This window comes from Danio rerio, chromosome 6, assembly GCF_052040795.2.
Source record: "Danio rerio strain M-AB ecotype USA chromosome 6, GRCz13ab, whole genome shotgun sequence".
Lineage (NCBI taxonomy): Eukaryota > Metazoa > Chordata > Actinopteri > Cypriniformes > Danionidae > Danio > Danio rerio.
The window spans coordinates 60,430,599-60,458,479 of NC_141026.1; the positions used below are offsets into that span (position 1 = coordinate 60,430,599).

The window sequence follows — 27,881 nt, forward strand, 5'->3', positions numbered from 1 at the left end:
ATAGTAATAATAATAATAATAATAATAATAATAATAATAATAATAATAATAATCTAATAATAATAATAATAATAATAATAATAATAATAATCTAATAATAATAATAATAATCTAATAATAATAATAATAATAATAATAATAATAATAATAATAATAATCGAATAATAATAATAATAATAATAATAATAATAATAATAATAATAATAATAATAATAATAATCTAATAATAATCTAATAATAATAATAATAATTATAATAATAATCTAATAGTAATAATAATAATAATCTAATAATAATAATAATAATAATCTAATAGTAGTATTAATAATAATAATAATAATAATCTAATAGTAATAATAATAATAATAATAATAATCTAATAATAATAATAATAATAATAATAATAATAATCTAATAATAATAATAATAATAATAATAATAATCTAATAGTAATAATAATAATAATAATAATCTAATAATAATAATAATAATTATTATTATTATTATTTTATAATCTAGCGTCATTTAGAGACTTTTCAGTCAGTGCTTAGCTCGGTTTCATTGAAAATAGTTGGCAACACTATTTCTAACTGGCGAATGACATTATATAGTGGGTTGTCTACTGTCATCTTTACAGTGTGCGTTCGTGATTTCAGGAGGCGTGGCTTTGGACGCCAGGGGTGTGACTCTGTTTTCAGAGATATTATGCTAAACGGTTAACATTTTGCCAGATCACCTTCTGCAGCTTTTAACTTGTTTTAAGGAAAAAAAAAGCTTTTTTTTCTGGCAATAAGTTTACTTGTCTAGAAAATGCTTCATGATTTAAGATTGTTTTAGATATTTAGACTAGAAACAAGACAAACCTATTATTTAGCAATTTTTTAGTTGCACATTATTCTGTGCCCTCAGTCCATGCAGCTGATGCATGCAACAACTGTACAGCAAACCCAATTTCCAGACTGCAAAGTAATCAACAATTATTCAGTCCGCATTACAGCTGCCCTTAGCAAACACTGCAAATAGACCACATGTGATTTTGAGAGGTTTCTTGTTGTTCTGGGTGTGTCTGGAAGCTCTTTTCGCTGAGCAGATATTGAAGAGCAGTTCTTCTGTCCAGTGTCATTTGTCAAGCCCAACATTTCCGGCGCATTGCAAAAGAGTATTTCTAGAGGTCAAACGCTCTCAGTGAACCAATCTGGTGGCGTTTCTTCTGGCTCTCTGTGGCTTTTTTCCTGTTCTGAAGAGAGCAGAGCGGCGGCAGTTTAATGATTTTCCTGATGAAGTTTCAGCTGCAGGCTTACAATCAATAACACTCCAGAAAGACAGAAACACTGTACATGCTCACAGACGGAGGATTGGCAGAATACTGCAGCGTGTGCAGAATATTAAATGTCATGCAGATTGTCTCTTAATTATTGGCTGGGGGTTAAAAAGCCAAAGTTGAAAGTGTTTCACCTCATACACTTAAAAAAGGCTTCTCTTACCAAGATTTTTTTGTCTCGTTTCTAATCCAAAATATCGACACATTTTTAAATCAAGATGCATTTTCTAGACAAGCATTATTATGTTTTAATAAATAATATGCTGAAATGATCTTGGGCCCTATCATACACCCGGCGCAGTGTGGCGCAAGGCGTGACTCAGTAGTCTTTTGGTAGTTTCAGCTTGGCGCAAGAGTCGTTTTGAGGCTTTGTGCTACGCTGTTTAAATAGCAAATGCATTAGCGCTCATTTGTGCGCTCATAGGCGTTCTGGTCTAAAAAGGAAGGCGTTCTGAGGCGCACTGCTGGCGCGTTGCTATTTTGAGAATCTATAATAGATTTTTCATTAGACCAAAACAAACCCGGTCTAAACTCCAGCGCAGAGTTGTGCCTCGCTTACACACTGCTTAATACACACAAGAGAGCAACAGGCAAATATCTTTACATATGAAAAAATGTAAATATTAAGGATATATATAGGATATAATAAGAATAGATATAGAATATAAATATAAAGGATTAAAATATTACAAAACATATTATTTTCTGGCCTACATAAATATGAAAAATCACTGCTTTTATGCCTTCTTCATCTCGGGAGGCTTTTTCAGTTCATTCATAACAATTTGCTTTTGTATAATGTTATTATTATTAGCAGTATTATTTATTATATCCATATTTATATTTGTTTTATTAAAAACAAGCTTAGATTTGCCCACCTGTCAGGTTTTAGACCATATGGGGCACAGCATGTGTTTTAGGATATAACTCAGGTTTTTGAGCACATTTTGTTATTATTGTTCATTTATTCGTTTGCTGGAAATTAGAACTGAATTTAGAAATAGTTTTAAAACGAATATTTGTGCTTAACAAACAAAATTAATTATTTATAGGCTAATTGATGTCTGTGTGTAAAGGTTTCCCTATCCAAGAGCGAAAGTGAAAGTAGATCCATTATCTCTCATTCTCTCGCAGTAGATGCTCTGTTTAACAGTTTTCTGTGAACTGTTTGCTTGTGAAATGCTCAGTTTTTCCACTTAGACTTACTTTGTGTCCTGTAAATAGTGAATGCGCTCTTGGCGTGACGCAGCTGACTCTTAAAGGGAATGGGAGATGAGACTCTGATTGGTTTATTCTCAAAACACACCTATAACTCATTCAGAAAATAAACTCAACCCTTTTAGATCATGCGCCACGGCGCAAAGCAGATTTCCCGTCCTTAAATTAGCAAAAACGGGTCCTGAAATGCCCTGAAAGAGTTTGCGCCCTGCGTTTTGCGCTCTGCGCATGGACCCTCAAAATAGAGCCCTCATGTTAAAAGGAAAAACAAGATTATTTTGCTTGTTTTATGGAAACACTCAATTAATTTGAGCATATTATTTTTTTTAACAGGGCCATGTGTTTTGCTGGTCTAGAAAATGCTTCTTGATTTAAGAATATTTCATATTTGGACTAGAAACAAGACAAAAAAATCTTAGGTACATTTTCTTTTCCTGAAAACGGTGATTTTAATTATACTCTGGGGGCTTTTCAATGCTTGATTCTGATTGGCTGATGCATTTCTCCTCAGATAAAAGCACAGCTAAAGTAGTTCCGGCAAGTTTTGAGAATAATTTCAGTTATTTCACAGCTACTAAAACATTAAACCAGGGGTCACCAACCCTGTTCCTGGAGAGCTACCTTCCTGCAGAATTCAGTCCCAACCCTGATCAAACACACCTGAACCAATTAATAGTACCTAAAGCAGCACTTGATAATCACAAACAGGTGTGTTTGGTCAGGGTTGCAACTAAAATCTGCAGGAAGGTAGCTCTCCAGGAACAGGGTTGGTGACCCCTGCATTAAACAGTGTATGAGGTTAAAATCTATGTTAAGGGGCACTGTGGCACAGTGGTCAGCCTTGTGTCCTCACAGCTAGAAGGTCGCTGGTTTGAGTCCTGGCTGTGTCAGTTGACCTTTCTGTTTGGAGTTTGCATGTTGCATGTTGGTGGGGGTTTCCTTGGGTGCTCCAGTTTCCCCCACAGTCCAAACACAAGCGCTATAGGGGAATTGATAAACTAAATTGGCCGTAGTGTGTGAGTCTGTGTGTGAATGAGTGTGTATGGTTGTACTGGGTTATGGCTGGAAGTACATCTGTTGTGTAAAATATATGCTTGAATAGTTGGTGGTTGATTCCACTGTGGTGACCCCTGATAAATCAGGGAATAAGCCAAAGATAAACTAATGAATATGTATTAATGTTGGACAAGTGTTATTTTAATGTTGTTGGAAGAAAAATTATTTTTAGCAAAAGCAGTTCAAGATGTAACACTATATATATATATATATATATATATATATATATATATATATATATATATATATATATATATATATATATAAGCAATATCACACTCGCCCCTTAGCGCCCCACCAGTGCTGATATATAGCCATAGCACACTGCTATAAGTGTGCTATTGCATTTATTCAACAGTTTGACGGCACAATCTTGTACATAAAAAAGAAAATCAAACACAGAGAGTCTAAAACCCTTTTGTATTAGGAACTGCTTTCTTCCGCCATTCATTCTCATCTGCAGCTGACGTCAGAACAGCAGAAGCCGTGACTAATTCAACAACATTACCAACCCGGGCTCATTGTGGAAACGTAGCCCTGCGGACGTTTCTGCGGACCGCGATTTACGTCCCGGGAGATACGTATTCGAGCGTTTTTTTGTTTTCGCGGATCCGTGAGAGGCCGCTGTGCGTGTTTTTTCGCGTCTCGGGCGGGCGCCTCTCGGGAGTGCGCTGCGTTCGTGCCCGCGCCGTTCTCGCGAGAAAAGCCGCCGAAAAAAAAAAAAAAAGCAAAAGCCCTCGTCTTCGATTTCGACCGCGTTTTCGGATCCCGCCGCGTTCTCGCCCTTATTTTCCGGATTCCGTTTTTCGTCTTACCTGATTTCCGGAACCCACTGTTCCCCAGACTCGATCCCGGTCGTCGTCCACCGCGGCCGGCTCCGGCTCCTTCTCCTCCTCCGGGGCCTCCGCTCCGCCGACGCAACGCTGTGAGCTAGGCGGACAAACTGATTGAGTGGGGAAAGTCCTCCACTCGGAGGCGAGCCGTCGGCCGGCGAGCGCGAAGAGGAGGGGCGGAGCGGCGCCACACCGCCCCGCAGCGTTCGCTCGGAAAAAAAACCAAACGCGGCCTTTACGTACCTCTGGCCACGTAAATCGCGGTCTCCAGAAACGTCCGCGGGGCTACGTTTCCAGAATGAGCTTGGGTTGAACATTACTGTAGAGCTAGTGTTTGAATGATTCTCTAGCGTAATGTGAAGCGGCACTTCTGGTGTGTGACCTCCTTAAGGTGATGACAAAACAGCAAATTTTGCTCACATTTTAAGGTTATCAGGCTGAACGTGACATGAAATGCCATCCGTCTCCAGAGATTTCTCACCAGACTGCTGTTGTGTTTGCGATAAAGAGGGACGAGGCTGAATCCAGCTTCTTATTCGCAGCTTTATATTGACTCTATCCGGTCCACCTTAAATTCAGCTAGAATAAAAGCAGTGTTAAATTTTTTTAAAACATCTTAAGGATAAAATAATTATTCCTTTTAAGCGAACTTTTTTTTCCGATAATCTACAGAACAAACCATCGTTATACAATAACTTGCCTAAGAGGGTTGGGGGGGGAGGGGGGGGGTTGATATACATCAACTCTATGTATATATTTATAGACCACAGAAAAAGTACTGCAATGTCAGTTTGTGCAGTCTAGTTAATAGTGATATTGTTATTTCATGTATTTTTGCTCGTATAGACAGCTAAATATAGACAGTCAGCTCATGAGCAGATGAATCAGGAAAGTGGATCAGACCGCAGTAAATCTTGTCATTCATTGAGGTTGAGTCTCCTTCAAGGGCAAGAAAGTGAGTGAATGTGCTGACTGTGCGTTTTCTCCATCTAAAAAGAGTCGCAGTGGCGTAACGTCTGCGTGTGTTAAAGTGGTGTCCCATTTCTTACGTCTACAGGAAAGTGCATTTGCAGAAACACACACACACACACACGCAAGCTGACCGAGCTCAAACTGTCAAGACGGGTTTCTTTGACTCGTGTCAGAGATTCACTCTGGGTTTTTTTGTTTTGTTTTGTTTTGTTTTGTTTGTTTTGTTAACAAGAGCCAGCATGTACAGTTTCAACATGCAACAAAATGACTGCACATCTCTTAACAAGGAGGATTGAATAAGATAAGGACATAAAAGTAAAGAAAATAAGAATAAAAAAGGAGGAGCGAGTACATAATTATCAGTTTACACACACATATATTATACATTACATACTAAATGCCCTTTTAGCACTGAAAATACATGCATTGGAACATTTTATGCAAAAATGTTAAAGTAGGAGCATATATTCAGTGTTTAATTGCTTTTCTATTTTTAGACTTAGAAATCACTTGTGTACATTTTAATCTCTTTTTCTAACACTTTCAGTTGTGTATGTACAATTTACATAATAATAAAATACAACTTAAATAAAACCATTGATAATGATACTGATACTGATATTGGTATTGGTACTGATATTGGTATTGGTATTGGTATTGATGTTAATATCAATATTGATACTGATATTGGTTTTGATGTTAATATGGATATGGATACCGATATTGGTTTTGGTATTAATGTTAATATGGATATTAATACCGATATTGGTTTTGGTATTGATACTGATACTGATACTGATATTGGTTTTGATGTTAATATGGATATTGATAAAGATATTGGTTTTGGTAATGATGTTAATATGGATATTGATACCGATATTGGTTTTGGTAATGATGTTAATGTGGATATTGATACCGATATTGGTTTTGGTAATGATGTTAATATGGATATTGATACCGATATTGGTTTTGGTAATGATGTTAAAATGGATATTGATACCGATATTGGTTTTGGTAATGATGTTAATATGGATATTGATACCGATATTGGTTTTGGTATTGATGTTAATATCGATATTGATACTGATATTGGTTTTGGTAATGATGGTTATATGGATATTGATACCGATATTGGTTTTGGTAATGATGTTAATGTGGATTTTGATACCGATATTGGTTTTGGTATTGCTACTAATATTGATGTTGGTATTGATGTTAATATGGATATTGATAAAGATATTGGTTTTGGTAATGATGTTAATATGGATATTGATACCGATATTGTTTTTGGTATTGCTACCGATATTGATATTGGTTTTGATGTTAATATGGATATTAATACCGATATTGGTTTTGGTATTGATGTTAATATGGATATTGATACCGATATTGGTTTTGGTATTGATGTTAATATGGATATTAATACTGATATTGGCTTTGGTATTGATGTTAATATGAATATTGATACCGATATTGGTTTTGGTATTGCTACTTATATTGATATTAGTATTGATGTTAATATGGATATTGATACCGATATTGGTTTTGGTATTGATGTTAATATGGATATTAATACTGATATTGGTTTTGGTATTGATGTTAATATGGATATTGATACAAATATTGTTTTTGGTATTGCTACCGATATTGATATTGTTATTGATGTTAATTTGAATATTGATACCGATATTGGTTTTGGTATTGATGTTAATATGGATATTTATACTGATTTTGGTTTTGGTATTGATGTTAATATGGATATTGATACCTATATTGGTTTTGGTATTGATGTTAATATGGATATTGATACCGATATTGGTTTTGGTATTGCTACCGATATTGATATTTGTATTGATGTTAATATGGATATCAACACCGATATTTGTTTTGGTATTGCTACTGATATTGGTTTTGGTATTGATGTTAATATGGATATCAACACCGATATTGCTTTTGGTATTGCTACCGATATTGATATTGGCATTGATGTTAATATGGATATCGATACCGATTTTGGTTTTGGTATTGCTACTGATATTGGTTTTGGTATTGATGTTAATATGGATATTGATACCGATATTGATATTGGTATTGCTACTGATATTGATATTGGTATTAATGTTAACATGGATATTGATACCAATATTGGTTTTGGTATTGATACTGATATTGGTTTTTGCACTGATATTGGTATTGATGTTAATACTGATACTGATGTTGGTTTTGGTACTGATACTGGTATTGATGTTAATATGGGTATTGATACTGATATTGATATTGGTACTGATGTTTATGTAAGTTTTGTTTTTGATATTGATATTAATATTAATTTTGATATTAATTTTAGATTTGGCATTGATATGGATATTGATATTGATGTTAATATTGATACTGATATTGGTTTTGGTATCGATACTGATTTTTAAAGTTAAGTTTTTGTGTTATTTGTATTGATACTGATATTGGTTTTGATATTGATAATACTACTGGCATTGATATTAATATTGATACTGATATTGATGTTAATATAGGTACTAATGTTTATGTTGATATAGCTTTTGTTTATGGAATTGATAGTGATGTTGATTTTGCTGTTGATATTGATGTTGTTGTTGTTTTATTGGTTCTGCTATTGATCTGTTGGTGCTCGTGTGTATTCTGGACAGGAGCTGATCACCGCCTGGTACATCGGCTTCCTTTGCCTGATCCTGGCCTCGTTTCTGGTGTATTTGGCAGAGAAAGAGGACAACGAGATGTTTGAGACCTATGCAGACGCACTCTGGTGGGGCCTGGTAAGTTCTTTCACTCCTTAGTGGGTGGAAGGTTATGGTTTTGATAAAAGATTATAATGGAAAACTAATTTTGACAAAAATAATGAAGTGCACAGATGCATAGTTTGTAACAAGAACACTTCTATATTAATATAAAATTAAGAAGATCACATTTTAATTTCATGGTGACTTGAAGACGTGTGTGTGAATATGAGCAGATGTTCTGTCTGGGATCTTCATGGTGCTGCAGGTGTGTTTTCAGCTGGATTTTATGGTTGATTTAAGCAGCAGTTTTGAGCTGTGTTTTCTCTATGGGACTCAGTGAAACGAGCTCAAGGACAGCAGGACCGGAGCGTCTGGGTGGATGATTAATTATGCAGGGATGTTTATCGCTCGTTGAGTTTGATGAGATGATATTTCAGAAAGATCACAGAGGAATCTTGTGTGGATTGAGTTCATGGTCTTGCATAATTTAATGGCAGTTTTGGGGATTTTTTTATTCCTCTTATTCACTTTTAGCCAGCAGATCTGATTAAATCAAACACACTGCAGGAAACAGTGACTATTCATTAATAAACCGAGGGACGGATTTAGATAGATGAATGAATATAAGGATGGAAACATTGATGGACAGATAGATTTAGATGGATAGATAGATGGAGGGAGGGATAAATGGATGGATGTTTACAATGATGGAAAGATAGATTTAGTTGGGTGGATGGAAGGATGGATGGATGGATAGATGGATGGATAGATAGAGTAATATGGATGGGGGTATGGAGAGAGGGAGGGACGGAGGGAGGGGGGGTGGATGAATGGATACATTGATGAATAGATAAATTTTAATGGATGGATGGATTAATGGATGAATAGATAAACAAATGAATAGATGGATGGATGGATGAAAATATTGATGATAGATTGATTTAGATGGTTGGAAGGATGGATAGATGGATAGATGGAAACATTGATAGATAGATTTGAATGGAAGGATGGAGGGAGGGAGGGAGGGAGGGAGGGATGAATGGATTGATGGATACATTGATGGAAAGGTAGATTTAGATGGATGGATAAATGGATGGATGAAGGAATGGATGGATGGATACATTGATGGATACATTGAAAGATAAATAGATTAATATGGATGGATGGATGGAGGGAGGGAGGGAGGGAGGGAGGGAGGGAGGGATGGAGGGAGGGATGGACGGATGGATACACTAAAGAATAGATACATTTATATGGATGGATGGGTGGATGGATGGATGGATGGATGGATGGATGGATGGAGGGATGGATAGATGGATGAATACATTGATGATAGATAGATTTAGATGGGTGGAAGGATGAATGGATGGATCGATGCATGGATAGAAACATTAATGGATGGATGGATGGATGCATTGATGGATGGATGGGTGGGTGGATGGATGGATGGATGCATTGATGGATGGATGGATGGATGGGTGGGTGGGTGGGTGGATGGATGGATGGATGGATGGATGGATGGATGGATGGATGGAGGGATGGAGGGAGGGATGGATGGATGGATACACTGAAGAATAGATATATTTATATGGATGGATGGATGGATGGATGGAGTGATGGATGGATGGATGGATGAATACATTGATGATAGATAGATTTAGATGAGTGGAAGCATGAATGGATGGATCGATGCATGGATAGAAACATTATGGATGGATGGATGGATGGATGGATGGGTGGATGGGTGGGTGGATGGATGGATGCATTGATGGATGGATGGGTGGATGGATGGATGGATGGATGGATGGATGCATTGATGGATGGATGGGTGGATGGATGGATGGATGGATAGATGGACAGATTCAGATAAATGGATAAGTTTAGGTAGATATATGGATATAGATAGATGAATATTAGGATGGATGGATAGATATATTTTGACATGGATGGATAGATAGATTTGGATGTATGTATGAACGGATGGATAAATTTGGATATATGGATAGATTTAGATGGTTGGTTGGATGGACAGATTTAGATATAGTTAGATATAGATAGATACAGTTGTATGTATGGAGAGATAAATGGTTGGAAGGAAATTTATATAGATATATGGATAGATTTATAGATAAATATATTTGGATGGATAAATAGATTTAGATGGATGGATTGATAGATATAGACTGAATGGATGGATGGATGGATTAATGGATGGATAGATATTTAGATGGGTGGATGGATAGATTTGGAAGGATAGATTAATAGACGGAAAGATATTTAGATGGATGGCTGGATGGATGAATGGATAAATGGATGAATGGATAAACAAATTAATGAATGGATGGATGGATGGATTGATGGATGATGTAAAATGATCAGGATCTGTTGTGTTTTCTGTCCTCAGATCACTCTGACCACCATCGGCTATGGTGATAAATACCCCATCACCTGGAATGGTCGTCTGCTGGCCGCCACATTCACACTCATCGGCGTCTCCTTCTTTGCTCTGCCGGCGGTGAGGAGAATACCTAATTATTCCTTTAAAACTAAAATATGCATTGTTTTTAAATAATCAAATTTTTTAAGCATACAGAAATAACAAAACTAGCATATTATCATTATTATTTTTTTTATTAATATTATTATTATTATTATTATAACAATAATCGCCTACTTTACACATGTATTCATCCATACTGAGCATATGAATGCAGAATGCACAGTTGAAGTCAAAATTATTTGCGCTCTTGTAAAAAAAAAATTATTGTCAAATATTTCCCAAATGATGTTGAACAGATTCAGGATTTTCACAGTATTTCCTATAATATTTTTTCTTCTGGAGAAAGTCTTATTTGTTTTATTTCAGCTAGAATAAAAGCAGTTTTTAAAAATTGTTAAACCCATTTTAAGGTCAATATTATTAGCCCCCTTAAGCGATATTAGTTTTGGATTGTCTCCAGAACAAACCACTGTTATACAATGACTTGCCTAATTACCCTAACTTTACCCTAATTACCCTAGTGAAGCCTTTAAATGTCACTTTAAGCTGAAAACTATTTTCTTGAAGAATATCTAGTCTATTTTTATGTGCTGTCATCATGACAAAGATAAAAGAAATCAGATATTAGAAATGAGTTATTAAAACTGAATGAGAAATGTGTTGAAAAATCTGCTCTCCGCTAAACAGAAATTAAGGGAAAAATATTCAGGAGGGCGGATAATTCTGACTTCAACTGTATGCAGAGATTATTTCAGGATGTGTCAAGTCATGGCTGTACTCTGTAGTGCCGGATAATAGACGAAACGGCTCAGTTTCTTGAAAAAAAAAAAAAAAGTAGGTCCGGTTATTGTTAACCAGGATGTGCAATGCTCTGCAGGGAATTCTGGGTTCTGGGTTTGCCTTGAAAGTTCAGGAACAGCATCGGCAGAAACACTTTGAGAAACGCAGAAATCCTGCAGCAGGACTCATCCAGGTAAAACACACATAAATACAGCAGATTCTCAGGTCATGTTGGATTATATATATCTGTCATTTTTCTCACTTTTTTTATGATAACCTCATGAATATTTTATTATATTAAAATTGTGTTTTCTTTTTTGTATTTTATTAATTTATTTATTTAGTTTTAAAAGATTGCTTCATTTAATAATATATCATTTAATTTAGTTTTTTTTTAATTTAATTTAATTTTAGTTTTTTATTTAAATTTTATTGAATATTGTTTTTATTAATTGAATTAAATTGAATTTAGTTGTATTCATTTATTTTTATTCATTTTTTAAGCATTTACAAACAACTGCAGGTGTTTATTATTATACTAATAATTTGATCACCTACTTTACACATGCATGCATCCATTTAAAGTATATTAATGCAAAATGTATGTCAGATCAAACTGTATTCATTAAACATCATAAAGCTGTAAAAAATACACAATCTCGAAAGCAAATATTTATCCATCCATACATTTTATAAAGACATTTTCCCCATCTTTCGAACATACATATTTAACAAATCTAAACCTGCATGAATTTAAATGTTTTGATAAATTACTCCTCTATATATTCATTTATTCCTTTTACTTAAGTTTATTATATATTAAATTTAATTATTTTTTTTCATTTCAAGTAACACGTTTTTTTTTTTATTGGTTTAAATTTTGTGAACTATTACAATCCCGCTATAATGTGTATATATTGATATTTATATATATATATATATATATACACACACACATTACAGCAGGATTGTAATAGTTCACTATATATATATATATATATATATATATATATATATATATATATATATATATATATATATATATATATATATATATATATATATATATATAAATGTTAACCTGTAATCTTAACTCTCAGGCTGCCTGGAGGTTTTACGCCACAAACCTGAATCGTACGGATCTCTATTCAACATGGGATTATTATGAGAGGACCATTTCAGTGCCCATGTACAGGTACATTTACAGTCAAACACAAAATCATCAGCCCTTCTGTTAAATTTTGACTTTTAAAAAAATATTTTCAAGTGATTTTTTTAACAGAGCAAGACATTTGGTCAGCATTGCATTTTAACACATTTCTACTGTTTGTTTAGACTCATCCCTCCGCTGAATCAACTCGACCTGCTCCGCAACCTCAAGAGTAAATCCGGCCTCTCCTTCAGGTGCTCAAACCATATATTCAGCTTTTTGTTTATCTGTATTACAAAGTTTTAACATAACCTAATAATCTCAATAGGATTCATATTTGTCAGACATGCATAAGTACAGAGGTCAGATGCTGTGCTCGAAATGCACAGTTAATACATTATCATAAATATATATTTCATTTGCTTAATTAATTATTTGTTTAATTGAAAAATCAAAAAAATATATATATATTTATTTTATATTATAATTATATATTTTTATATAATATATAAAAGTATTTAAATGATAATAAAAATATTAATTAATTTCATATTTACTTTTTTATCTTATATCATATATATATATATATATATATATATATAAATATAATAATAAAAATATAAAATAAAAATAAAATAAAAAATTATGCACACACACACACACACACACACACACACACACACACACACACACACACACACACACATATATATATATATATATATATATATATATATATATATATATATATATATATATTAGTGCTGTCAATCATTTAACTAGTTAACGCATTAGTTTTGACAGCACTAATATATATATATATATATATATATATATATATATATATGTGTGTGTGTGTGTGTGTGTGTGTGTGTGCATAATTTTTTATTTTATTTTATATTTTTTATTTATTTCAAATTAATCATTTGTGTTAACGCACTAATTTTGACAGCACTAATATATATATATATATATATATATATATATATATATATATATATATATATATATATATTAGTTTTGTTTAACGTCAAGTGATAAAATAAAATCAATTACATTTAAAATATATTAAATAAATAAATAAATATTTTAATTATAATTTTAATATATTTTAATATATTTTTATTGTAAAAACGCTAGTATTGAATCAAGTACTTAAATCACTGAGACATGAATTACCTTTTCAAACATAGTTATTAAGAAAAACTATTTAAATACAGTTATATTGTCATTATTATTAATAAAAGACTCTTTTGAAAGTAGTTTAACAAGCACTGACTGGAATATAGTTTAAAAAAGGAGTTTACTGTTATCTGTCAATTCTTATAAACATAATTCTGTTCACTTTACAGGAAGGAAGCCCAACCGGAGCCTTCACCAAGGTACAAATCATGAACAATGCAAAATAATGAATACTCTTTCTGCAATGTTTAGTTTTCATTTGCATGCATGCTGTGGTCAGGCAGGATGTGCTTCAGGGTTGTTTGTGAGCAAATATTTTAGCATTCCAGCGATGCATGTCGACATCAATGAGCTCATCACTCATGTCTGCTTATGTGTGTACTACTGCGGCCTTGTTTGTGTAGACAGATGTGGAGCGTTTAATAAAACAAATGCACATCAATACATCCGCCTACATGTCAGCAAAACCCTCAAACACATGTCGTGATGAGAGCCAGACGCTTCATAATAACATTCATTAATATGCATAATGTAGTGCAGAATAGTAGTTCATTCATAAATAACTGTGAATTGAATTAATATGACGTTACATATGAAGAACAATATGGTAGTTTATGTAACCGTTTTGAAGAAAAAACTTATTACAAGATCATTTTCATGTAGCTGTTTTGCACAGTAAACTAAATAAATTTATATCATACATTTAAGATTTGTGTATTGCATCTGTATTACAAAGTTTTTACAAAGTTTTTAACTAATAATCTTAATATCATTTATTGAGTCCGTCATGCATAATAAAGAGGTCAGATTCTGTGATTTAAATGCAGTCACTACATTTATGTATTACCATTAATATATATTGAATTTGTTTTAATTTCATATATACCTTTGATGTATTCTAATGACTAATTTGAATAAATGCATTATGAAACATGATTATTTTATCAGTGCATCAATCCTGCATGTAATATTCATTTATTGACCCGCAATTACATTCCCATCACATTAAGTTTATTAGTTTATATAAAGCTGGGTATATTTTATGTGCAATTCAGGTGCACAACTTTTTTAAACAGACCTAAATATTTTTGTTGTATGTATATAATTGATGTTATGGTAAGCAAAACAAATTAACTATATAACATTAATGTACTATATGAAACGTATTTTAGATTTGCAAAACTACATAAAAGGCAGCGCCCTCTTGTGGATTTGTCATCGGAAATGTGCAACAAAATGTACCAGGTGCAACATATTTAAAATTCACAAAATGTAGACAGCGCCCTCTAGTGGATTTGTCATCTGAAGCGTACATCAAAATGTAACTTAAGTAATGCATTTTAGATTCACAGAAATGTAGACAGTGCCCTCTAGTAGATTTGTCATTTGAAACACACCAAAATGTGGCATAATTATTTTTATTTTTTTTAATTCTCTAAAGTGTAGACAATACCCTCTAGTGGATTTGTCATCTGAAATGTGCAATTAATGTACCCAGTGCAACGTATTTACGTATTTAAAAATGTAGACAGCGCCCTCGTACAACAAAATGCACCCTAAGTAAAGTATTTCATAGTCATTAAAATGTAGACAGTGCCCTCTAGTGGATTTTTCATCAGAAATGTGCAACAAATGTATCCAGAGCAAAGTATTTTAGATTCACAAAAATGTATACAGCACCCTCTAGTGGATTTTTATCTTAAACACACAAAAAGTAACCTAAGTAATGTATTTCAGATTTACTACAATGTAAACAGCGCCCTCTAGTGGATATGTCATCTGAAATGTGCAACAAAACATACCCTAAATAATGTACTTCAGAGTCAAAAAATATAAATAGCACCCTCTAGTGGATGTGTCATTTAAATCATACAACAAAACGCAGACATTTCCAACAAAACTCACCCTAAGTAACATATTTCAGATTCACAAAAATGTAGACAGCGCCCTCTAGTGGATTTGACTTGGATAAATGTATTTTACATTTAACAAACATATAGGCTGAGGTTTATGTATTTGTTTTTTACAGTTTATATTGCAAGATAGAGCTTTAGTTTAGTTTCAGATGGAGTCTTTTTGTCTTTAAAGCCACTAACCGTCCAACACTTGTACTTTTCACAGTCAGAAGGTGAGCCTGAAGGAGCGAGTGTTCTCCAGCCCGAGGAATTCAGCGACCAAAGGCAAAAACTCTCCTCAGGGTCAGCAGTCGCTACGCCGTTCACCCAGCGCCAACAGCATTGAAGACAGTCCATCTAAAGTGCCCAAAAGTCTGAGTTTCGGAGACCGCAACCGCGCCAGACAAGCCTTCAGATTTAAAGGAGCGGCGTCCCGACAGAATTCAGAAGGTGAGGGAAAAAGCAGACCCTCATGTGTGCTTCTGTACTGTTCGGCGCTTCAGTCCTGGTTTCAGATGTACATACAGTCAAACCAAACATTATTCAGACACCTTCATTTATCACGGATGTTGAATGCTTGATTCTGATTGGCTGATGAGCATTCTGAGGAGTGCAGTTATTTTCAGATAAACGCACAGATAAAGTAGTTCCAGCAGGACTTTATATCATACGACAAACAAAAATCACATCAAAACACAACAGAAGGCTTTGGAGAGGATGTGGAAGAAACTAGAGCTACACACAGGAGACGTTTGAGGACAAAAACGTATTGCTTATTGCCGGCAGCTAGCTCTCTGCAACTCTCACATGGTCGCCCACTGAAGCTAAGCAGGGCTTCGCCCGGTCAGTACCTGGATGGGAGACCACATGGGAAAGCTAGGTTGCTGCCGGAAGTGGTGTTAGTGAGGCCAGCAGGGGGCGCCCAACCTGCGGTCTGTGTGGGTCCTAATGCCCCAGTATAGTGACGGGGACTCTATACTGCTCAGTGAGCACCGTCTTTCGGATTTGACGTTAAACTGAGGCCCGACTCTCTGTGGTCGTTAAAAATCCCAGGATGTCCTTTGAAAAAGAGTAGGGGTTAACCCCGGCATTCTGGCCGCCTCTGTCCATCATGGCCATCTCCTCTCCACCAATCAGCTGGTGTGTTGTGTGTGGTCCGGTGCAAAATGGCTGCCGTCTCGTCCTACAGGTGGATGATGCACACTGGGGTTGGATGAGGAGATCCCCCCATTGTGTGTAAAGCGCTTTGAGTGCCCAGAAAAGCCCTATATAAATGTAAGGAATTATTTTTATTATTATTAATTAAAAAACAGACAAATGTCTCAAATACAGCATCTGAACTGTGGATTTAATAATAATAATAATATTTATTTAAATAGCGCCTTTCCGGAGCTCAAGGACACTTTACAAGGAATGCGACAAAAAGATAAACAAACATACCTGAAGTCAAATACAACAAACTGGAATTACACAAACAAGACCTGAGAGACAAATGAGCAGAGTGAAGGGGGATCAGATAAAGTGGTCAGTTTGGCAGATCAGAAGTGAAGCATTCAGAAAATAAGTGAGTCTTAAAGGGTCACGAAACACCAAAACACATGTGTTGAGCTGTTGACAGTGGTATATGTGTCCCACACTGCTAAAAACACTATTAGGACACCTATATTTCACTACAAAGTGTAAATTGGTTGTTTTTGCGTTATTTCAAGCAAATTTGTACTTCCTGTTTGAAACTAATTTTTGAAGCGGCGTCACGGTCATGACATAATAGCGTGTATTCCAGCGTGCGGACTGGACGTCTGCGCCAGAGTGAGTCTTATTACATCTTACAGTGTGATGCATTAATGCATGAGTAAGGCTTGGTTCAAACCAATCAGCGCGCTCTATTCTGCAACTTCATTAATATTCATTACTGTCACAGTGTTTAGACGGCAGAGACGCCACGTTGTGTTGGCAAAACAAGCGTGAAGTGTTGCTTTTATAGTTTGCTGCAGTGAAGTTTTGTTTTCATTTTCTCTCTGTGAGAGCTCAGACTCACGTGTGGATTAACAGTGTACGCGACGCTCGACAACAATAACTTACGTGTCTAAGGAGGATTATTGTTTCTCATCTGCAAACGCTGAGATCCGGATTCGCTTTAGTCTCCTCTAAATAAAGACGCGGCTCTAGTTGCTGGTGATTGTCCTGTCTCTACAGATTTGGTAAGTGAGCGACCAGTGCTCTTTGTTTATTCAGTTCGTATTTTATTCGTATCAAACAAACTATTGCACCGAGTGTAAACAAGTTAGCAATGACAGTTACAACCAAACTATAACCTCGTGTTGGATTTTGTGACCGGAATAACACACTCGGCTTTCTGACGCTACCTGTCGTGTGCATCTAAGTTCAGAGAAATGCTGAGGGTTTTTTTCTCTCATTCGCCGTGCGGTATCAAACATTGCATGAAAAATACACGCTTACAGCAGCTCCTCGAATCAAATATCTCATTTGTCACGAGGGACATGAATGAATTCCCTGAATGAAAGAGCCAAACTGCAGTTAAAGTCCACCATTTAATAATTTGGCAAATAATTCGACTACAGATGTCCGTGTAAACACAGTCACATTGTCCGCTGTGGTTGTGTGTTTTGACTCTGAAAGTCAGCGCGTGCCCAAATAGACACTCCCACACCAAGCCTCTTTTCTTCCTCTGACACTCCCCCCTAAACAGAGCTGGACACGCCCACTTTTCAGACTTTTTCCAAAATAGAGGTGTGAAAACACCCTGCTGAGACGAGGGGGTTTCATGGCCCTTTAAGTAAGGATTTGAGTTCAGAGATATTATTAGCAGAGCGGAGTGAGCGTGGTAGAGAGTTCCAGAGTTTGGGTGCAATAACACTAAATGATCTGCCCCCCATTGAAGAGAGGTGGTACCGAGGGACAGCGAGAAGGCCAGAGTCAGCGGAACGTAATGAACGAGTTGGGGTGTAGGGGACAAGCATGTTGCAGAGATAGGCTAGCTAGTCTATTTAGGGATCTAAATGCAAGGAGGAGAATTTTGAATTTAGTGCGGTATGCAACTGGGAGCCAATGGAGGTCGTACAGGATTGGGGTTATGTGAGCAGAACGTTTGGTATGAGGGAGTATTCTAGCCGCAGAGTTTTAAATATACTGTAATCTGGAGATGAGGCTGGTGTAACGGAGGCCAGCTAGTAAGTGCTGTGCAGGTAAACCTCCCTCCTCTGACCTCTAAAGGTGCTCTAGCGACTCACACTAGAGGCCATGGTCTTTAGCCTCCTTGTTAGAGCAACCGACTCCCATGCGGAAGGTCGCCGGTTTGATACCAGCTCGGAGCGGTTTGGGTGGTGTAGGATCAACGGGGTTACATTGGTGCCGTGACCCGGATGGGAGTGAGGTTTAGGGGGGTGAATGTAACGGAGGCCAGCTAGTAAGTGCTGTGCAGGTAAACCTTACTCCTCTGACCTCTAAAGGTGCTCTAGCGACAGATGCTAGAGGCCATGGTCTATAGCCTCCTTGTTAGAGCTACCGACTGCCATGCGGAAGGTCGCCGGTTCGATACCAGCTCGGAGCGGGTTGGGTGGAGTAGGACCGGCGGGGTTACACTGGCAGGCAGACCAATGAAAAGAGCATTACAGTAGTCGATGCGTGAGGAGACAAATGCATGGATGACAGTCTCAGTATCCTTGCTACTGATGAAGGGACGCAGTTGGGAAATGCGACGTAAACGAAAGAATGCAGATTTAGTAACAGATTTAATGTGAGACTGAAAAGAGAGTGGGCGATGCAGTGGCGCAGTAGGTAGTGCTGTCGCCTAACAGCAAGAAGGTAGCTGGGTTGCTGGTTCGAGCCTCGGCTCAGTTGGTGTTTCTATGTGGAGTTTGCATGTTCTCCCTGCCTTCGCGTGGGTTTCCTCCGGGTGCTCCGGTTTCCCCCACAGTCCAAAGACATGCGGTACAGGTGAATTGGGTAGGCTAAATTGTCAATAGTTCCCAGAGATGGGTTGTGGCTGGAAGGGCATCCGCTGCGTAAAAAACTTGCTGGATAAGTTGGCGGTTCATTCCACTGTGGCGACCCCGGATTAATAAAGGGACTAAGCCGACAAGAAAATGAATGAATGAATGAATGAATGAATGAAAAGAGAGTGTGGAGTCGAATATTACACCTAAATTTTTTTACAGAAGTAGATGTTTTAATTTGCGAGCCAGCAATCTCACAGAAGAAACTGGTGGAAATATTGCTGGGGTGCCAATAAAAATCATCTCAGTTTTGTCCATGTTGAGTTTCAGGGAATTTGAGGTGAGCCAATCATTAATATCCTTCACACAAGCAGAGATATTGTCCATTTGGGTGGATGTGGTAGGTGTACATACAGAGTAAAGTTGAATATCATCTGCATAAATATGATAGTTTAAACCACAGGTGTCAAACTCAGTTCCTGGAGGGCCGCAGCTCTGCACACTTTAGTTCCAACCCTAATTAAACACACCTGATCAAACTAATTGAGTCCGTCAGGCTTGTTTGAAACCTGCACTGAAAAAAGTGTTGCATGCAGAACTGTTGCAAACAATTTATTTGTGTTGAATTTAAACAAACAAATTAGGTTTAATAATGTTCAACTTAAATTTTTTCGTTTAAATTCAACACAAATAAATTGTTTACAACCACTTTACGTAAAAAAATTTAGTAAATCCAAGGAATCATCTCTGAATAATTTTTTTCAGTGTACAGGTAAGTGTGTTGGAGCAGAGTTGGAACTAAACTGTGCAGGGCCTCGGCCCTCCAGGAATTGAGTTTGACACCCATGGTTTAGACCGTGACGTTGTAAAATCAGACCAGATTTAGCTGAGGAGACCATATAATAAGGGGAATAATGCACTCCTGGCCCTTGAGTTAATATAAAGCGAGGCACACCTAATCTGCTTCACTGTATCTCCACTTCAGATTTGCTTTGTCTTATAATAATTTAATAGCTTGTCGTCATTTATTTCTTATCTATTCATTATAAGATTCTCCAGAAGGGATCTCAATTTTCCTTCCAAAATGTCTGGATCTTTCTGCTTAGTCAATATATAAATAGTTATTAGCTTTAATTTGTCAGTTTACTTAAGTTTGACTTAATAACCCGAACTCTAACTTACAGTAATAAACTATAGTGTCCTGCACACACTAGTACAACAATTATCAAAAATAATATCTGGTGGGGCGGAACGGTGGCTCAGTGGTTAGCACTGTGGCCTCACAGCAAGAAGGTCGCTGGTTCGAGGTCAGTTAGCGGTTCTGTGTGGAGTTTGCATGTTCTCCCCGCGTTGGTGTGGGTTTCCTCCGGGTGCTCCGGTTTCCCCCAGTCCAAACACATGCGATACAGGGGAATTGATGAACTAAATTGGCCGTAGTCTATGAGTGTGTGAATGAGCGTGTATGGGTGTTTCCCAGTACTGGGTTGCAGCTATAAGGGCATCCGCTGCGTGAAACATATGCTGGAATAGTTGGTGGTTCATTCCGTTATGTCGACCCCTGATAAATCAGAGACTAAGCTGAAGAAAAATTTATGAATTTCTGGTGTCTGAATGATTTTGGTACGACTCATATTAGGACTATCCTGATTATTATGTCACTTTATTAAAAGTAGAATCAAATATCCTGAAGCACAACCTCTACTGTGAGTCATTTTAGATGAAACATTAGTGTAATCTGGTTGAATAATTAGTCAGTAGTGCTGGATTTGAGCTGAATTGAGATTTTTTTTTTAGTTGTTGAATCGTTCAGATTTATCTGCACCCATGAATATTTAATTGGATTGATTTTGAATAAAGTCCAGATGTAATCTGCTACTAGTTTCACACATCAGGATTCTCAGGGTGCTTTCACACCTACACTTTTGTTTCGGAACGTGTCTCGTTTGCCCAGTTAGCGCGGTTCGTTTGGCATATGTGAACCGGGCAATCGTGCTCTGTTCCGCGCCAAAGTAATCGCTCCGAGATCGCTTGAATGAGGTGGTCTCGGCTCGATTGAAACGAACCCTGGAGCGGTTCGATTGCAGTGAGAAAGCGATCTGATCCGAGCGCGGTTATATCACAGTGTTTTATGGATATGTAATAGGCTTACGGCTATATGAAGAGAGAATTATGAGTAGGGCGGGAAGTTTCGCGAGTCTCCGGATGCCCGCAAATGAGTGATGATCTCCCGGTAATCTCGCGTCTTCCTCCCGGTCCTCAAATAGGCATCGTCGCGCACCCTTATCACCTCTCCTCACTGCATCTCTCCTCAGACACTTCACGCGCGCGCACCCTGTTAATCACCACCAAACCTCCACCTCTCCTGACAGCTGAGCGGGACGCTGCAAAATAAACCCTGACACTCTGACCAATGTGAGGAGAGTTTACTCACACGTGACTTGTTTTAGCTCTTTTGGTCCGATTAGAAACTTTGCAGTGTGAAAGTGAACCGCTCCAAGAGCAAAGAGCAACAATGTAACATTTGTAATCTCTGTTTCAGAACAACTGAATCGATTCGCAGGTGTAAAAGCACACTTATGCCGTCTTTCTGTTGTGCCATTACATGTGATTTCTGTATTGTGATCAATATAATTATTTTCGTCTGATTTGCTGTCAGCGTGTTTTTGTGCACAAATTGTGAACTTAACTAATTGTTGTCTTAGTAAAAATGTCTCATTTGTTTCAGATAGCTTTATGATTGGTATGAGTACAGTATATGATTGCATGACATATATTATGGCATACATTCATTATCATACCAATCATATTTAGCCTGAATCTTTAGGCTTTGTGTGTTGAAACACTGAAGTATAATTTTTAGTGCTGGCCAAAGATTAATTGCGATTAATCCTATCCAAAATTAAAGTTTGTTTTGATATATTATACGTGTGTGTATTCTATATATATATATTGATTTATTATGTATACGTAAATACACACATGCATACACTATATTTATAAATAGGTACACTCACCGGCCACTTCATTAGGTACACCTTACTAGGTCACTGGATATTTCCTCTGTGTCGGAGCATTCTCTGTAAACCCTAGAGATGGTTGTGCGTGAAAATCCCTGTAGATCAGCAGTTTCTGAAATACTCAGAGCAGCCCGTCTGGCAGCAACAAACATGCCACGTTCAAAGTCACTTTAATCCCCTTTCTTCCCCATTCTGATGCTCAGTTTGAACTGCAGCAGATCGTCTTGACCATGTCTACATTGCCAAATGCATTAAGCTGCTGCCATGTGATTGGCTGATTAGACATTTGTGTTATCAGGCAGTTGGACGGGTGTACCTAATAAAGTGGCCGGTGGTGTAGATTATGAGCAAATGCAAACTTATGTCAAAAGCAAACATTTATACTGGATGACATTTAACTGCGATTAATCTTTGCCCAAATCAATTTTTTTCAGATGTTTGTGCATTTTGGTTAGACTTTCCACAAAGTGTGAATGCGTAGATTATTGAGCATTTACTGTAAATTGTAGATGTCTAATCGATCTATTTGAGCAGTATCTGGACGGCAGCTTGTGGAAAGGCTGGCCTTTGCAATCCATATGTGTGTGTTTATGATTTTCCCCTCGATTTTTTTTCCGTTTCTATGTTGGATGCTGATGCTAAAGTGCTCATTGAGATGCAAGAGGAAGATTTGAGACACAGGAACTCTCCAGGTCAGATGAGCGGAGCTCCACTCCACATCTTAAAGCTCAGTCTATCTGACCAGCAGCACCTCTGCATTACACACACACACACACACACACTCATTCTTTCTCTGAGAGCCTTTCATTGGTGCATTTCATGTATTTCTCATTTTCTGTTGTTGTTTTTGTGTTTGTTTTTTCTTGAAGCCTGTTGTCTATTATTCCATTAATCTATTCTAAATTAAGTCTCTCGTGTCTTTAGTTTGTTTGTTTTGTGTATTATTTTTGTTTACTTTAGTCTTTTGTTCAGTTTAGTCTTTTAGTTCAGTCTGTTTTTTTTGCATGATTTTTTTGTGTAATTTGTCATTTATATTATTATTTTTTGTTTGTTTTTTGTTTTAGTTTAGTTTATTTAGTTTTTAGCTTTGTTTTATTTAGTATACATTGTTTTATATAGTAGGCGAGGCAGTGGCGCAGTAGGTAGTGCTGTCGCCTCACAGCAAGAAGGTCGCCGGGTCGCTGGTTCGAACCTCGGCTCAGTTGGCGTTTCTGTGTAGAGTTTGCATGTTCTCCCTGCGTTCGCGTGGGTTTCCTCCGGGTGCTCCGGTTTCCCCCACAGTCCAAAGACATGCGGTGAATTGTGAATTGGGTAGGCTAAATTGTCCGTAGTGTGTGTGTGAATGTGTGTGGATGTTTCCCAGAGATGGGTTGCAGCTGAAAGGGCATCTGCTGCATAAAAACTTAGTTGGCAGTTCAATCTGCTGTGGCGACCCCGGATTAATAAAGGGTCTAAGCCGACAAGAAAATTAATGTTTTATATAGTCTTCATTGTGTTGCTTTAGTTTAGTTTTTAGTTGTGTTTAGTCTAGTTTTCGTAGTTTTTTTTTTTTGTTGTTTGTTCTTTGTTTTAGTTTAGTTTGTTGTTTTTTTTAGTTTACTAGTTTACTTTTGTTCAGTGTTTATTGTTTTGTTTTAATTTAGTTTAAAGTTTTGTTTTATAAATCCGTATTGTTTTGTTTAAGGATATTTAGTATTAATTGTTTTATTTATTCTTCATAGTTTTGTTTTAGTTATTTTTTTTGTTTTGCTTAGATTTTGTTTACTTATGTTTAGCCTTAATTTTTTTTGTTTTAGGTTTTAGTTTTGTTTCGTTTTTTGTTTCAGTTTATTTTTAGTTCAGTTTTGTATTATCCTTCATTGTTTTGCTTGTTGTTTTTTGTTTTGTTTTTTGTTTAATGTTTTATTTTTTAATAAAAAAAAAAAAAACTTTGACTAGCACATTTACCTGTCTGCTCACTCACTTTTTTGTATTTTATATATACAGTTGATATCTGAATTTTATATATACAGTTGATAGTTGAATTATTAGCCCCCCTTCAATTATTAGAGCCCCTGTTTATTTTTTCCCCAATTTCTGTTTAACAGAGAGAAGATTTCTTCAACACATTTTTAATCATAATAGTTTTTATAACTCATTTCTAATAACTGATTTATTTTATCTTTGCCATGATGACAGTAAATAATATTAGACTAGATATTCTTCAAGACACTTCTATACAGCTTGTATTATGTATAACCATGGTTTGTTCTGTTGACTATGTAGAATAAATATATAGTTTAAAAGGGCTAATAATTGGTGAATAAAATGGTGTTTTAAAAATTAAAAACTGCTTTTATTCTTGCCGAAATAAAACAAACAAGACTTTCTCCAGAAGAAAAAATATTATCAGACATGCTGTGAAAATTTCCTTACCATGTTAAGCATAATTTGGGAAATATAGAAAAAAATAAAAATTTAATTCAAAAGGGGGCTAATAATTCTGACGTCAGCTGTACATTTACATAATGTATTTATTTATTTACATGGTTTGTTAATTTTATTTTTTTATTTTACTGTTTACATTCTCTGTCTTTTATTTGTTGTTGTTTTGTTTTTATTTTGGTTTGGTTTAATTTAGTTTTGTTTGGAATATGTTTTATTTGGAGGTTTTATTGGAAATTTAAGTTTATTTAGGCTTTCTGGTTTATCTAAAATATGTTTTATTGGAAGTCTTTTAACATACAGTACATACTTCGTTACGCATTTACCATATTACATGCTTTATTCAAATGTATTGGTTTTGAATATTTAATTCCTCATGATTTGTAATTGGGTTTCATCTGAAGTGAAGCTCCAGCGTCTGACTAAATCTCTCACTTTAATCCAGCATGTTAAACGTTTATTAATTTTATCCATTTAAAGCTACAGGATATAAGATTTTCCATTCTTAGATGACTGCATATCACTCAGGACCGCCTGGATTTAAAGTGAGACTTTAATAGAGAATTTAAGATGCGCGTGCTTATTTTACACCATCCGCATCTTTAATAATATCATTAATGAAAGTTCATTAGTTATGAGGGTAAAGAGAGTTTAAATGTGTCTGTATTAAAGAATTTGGCTGACATTTTGAGGATATTAGGAATCTGTGTAATAAAAATGCTGTGTATTTAGACACTAGGTGGTGCTGTTATCAATGTGCATTACTCAGAAACCATAAGGCATCGCATTGCAATTTAGACATAAATAATTATTTTAAACTTTAAATAATTTTTTAAAACAAAATAAAAAAAACTTTGTTGGGATTCAGATTTTTTTTCCTTCAGAATTTGTTCAGTAAATTTCCAATAATAGTTTAAGTATTCTGTAGCTATACACTCTCAGAAATAAAGGTACAAGAGCTGTCGCTGGGGTGCTACCTTTAAAAGGTAAACTATTGTACCTAAAGGTTTTGTTTTATTTATGTTTTGTTTAATGTTAATTGTTTTATTTATTCTTCATAATTTTGTTTTAGTTATTTTTTTTTTTTTGCTTAGATTTTGTTCATTTTTGTTTAGCCTTCATTGTTTTGTTTTAGTTTTTAGTTTTAGTTTAGTGTTTAGTTCAGTTTTGCTAGGTTTATTCTTCATTGTTTTGTTGTGTTTTGTTTTTTTGTTTTGGCTAGGATATTTACCTGTCTTGACTAGGAACTGTCCATATTCATACCTCAAGTGTACATATTAGTACTGAAAAGTACAAATGTTAACCTTTTGAAATTTTTTGGTACTAATATACACCTTTGAGGTACTAATATGGACCCTTTAAGAACAAATGTGTCCCTTTTGAAAAGGTAAGCTTCAGTGAAAGCTCGCATACCTTTATTTCTGAGAGTGTAAGATAAACTATTTGTCAGGTTTAATGCATGTGAATTTATTTTTTTCATCTCTAAAATAGATAAATGATTTGAAATAGGTACTGTATATTAAATGTATGATATGTGTCTGGGAATATGCAGTCTGTAAAATCTTGCCTGCTTTAAATGTTGAGCTTTGTGTTTGATTTTGAACTATATTTTCCAATATTGCGAGTGTTTTTGACTTTTTTTTTTTTTTTGCATGTTCAAGATTGCATTGTTTTATAAAAAGAAAATGTTGCATGATGTTGTTTATTTATTTTGTCAAATTATTTTATTTGATATAGGGTGCTTATTAAATTAAATCCAGGTATCAATCTATTCCTGATGCACTGAAATTGCGCTGAATAATATTTTATGCCTAAGTATTAGGATCTGGCTACAAATTTGATTTGAATAATTGAAAGCAAAACACTTTCAAATCCAAGTAGAAGCTCAAAATGCATCGCAGAAACACCATTTAAAATTCAAATGTAATCCAGTTTTATGCATAAAATACATATACACATTTTAATATATTATAATTCATATTTAAGCATTTATAAAACAGTATAGTTTAATGCACAAGCAGTAGCATTGATCAAAATACATCAAAAAAGTAAGAGATAATCATGTTGTGATGATAAGACATCCGCCTGATGTCTTAGTTTGCTGTCGTGTTTGGTTGTGCTTGAACTTTAGCATACAGTAAAACTGGTTAAGAGCCACTGCTGTAACAGAGCAGAGTAGATGTAGTTCAGAGGCTTTAAGTGCTTTACACTCAAGTTTAATCAATCAGCAGTGATCAAGAAATCAATGAAGTCAGTCAATGCTGTTGATGAAAGAGTTTGGTCACGAACATGTGATGCATCAGTGCTTTATTAACTCAGTCAAACTGTTTCATTAATTATCGTTCATTAATTTGTTTCACAGTATCCTCAAAATGAAGGTGCACTTTTAATCTGAGGAGAATGAATGAGTTAAATGATATGGTTTACAGCTGTGTGACTTTACTGCAGCCTCAAACATGCGATTTTACGTCACTTTTAAACACGAATTTCACTGCATTAAATAAAAACGAGCAAATATCATCATTATATATCGTAATTTTTTATGCATTGGATCTATTTTTGTGCATTTAATTCTATACACATAATTTATTATCAATTTGTGTACATTTATTATATTTTTGTTCATTTAACTCAATTCATTTATCATGCATTTGATCCATTGTTTTGTGCATTATTTATGTATTTTATTGTACAGCATATTTATGCATCTTCTATTTTATGCGTTTTATTAATTTTAATCTGTTTTTTGTGCATAATCTACACTCACTGGCCACTTTATTAGGTACACCCATCCAACTGCTCGTTAGCACAAATGTCTAAT

General features: G+C 35.5%; 3 protein-coding genes across 10 annotated transcripts in view; 2 read left to right on the forward strand and 1 right to left on the reverse strand.

Annotated features, from left to right (window-relative positions):
• Positions 1-27,881, reverse strand: part of LOC147843705 (uncharacterized) — a 999,056-nt gene that overhangs the window by 476,760 nt on the left and 494,415 nt on the right. The window lies entirely within an intron of this gene.
• ralgapb (Ral GTPase activating protein non-catalytic subunit beta) overlaps positions 1-27,881 on the forward strand; it is a 471,588-nt gene that overhangs the window by 152,985 nt on the left and 290,722 nt on the right. The window lies entirely within an intron of this gene.
• kcnq2b (potassium voltage-gated channel, KQT-like subfamily, member 2b) overlaps positions 1-27,881 on the forward strand; it is an 81,950-nt gene that overhangs the window by 26,604 nt on the left and 27,465 nt on the right. For 2 of the 6 annotated variants that reach the window (XM_087258170.1, XM_087258172.1), the window contains exons 5-12: positions 8,067-8,192; positions 10,561-10,671; positions 11,534-11,629; positions 12,537-12,631; positions 12,772-12,840; positions 13,939-13,968; positions 15,890-16,113; positions 23,281-23,328. In XM_087258170.1, coding sequence (XP_087114296.1) covers positions 8,067-8,192; positions 10,561-10,671; positions 11,534-11,629; positions 12,537-12,631; positions 12,772-12,840; positions 13,939-13,968; positions 15,890-16,113; positions 23,281-23,328 — 799 coding nt within the window. Of the gene's footprint in view, positions 1-8,066; positions 8,193-10,560; positions 10,672-11,533; positions 11,630-12,536; positions 12,632-12,771; positions 12,841-13,938; positions 13,969-15,889; positions 16,114-23,280; positions 25,924-26,486; positions 26,753-27,881 lie in introns of those variants that run through there. The other 4 variants (XM_087258176.1, XM_087258174.1, XM_087258175.1 and 1 more) reach the window with 4 other exon arrangements.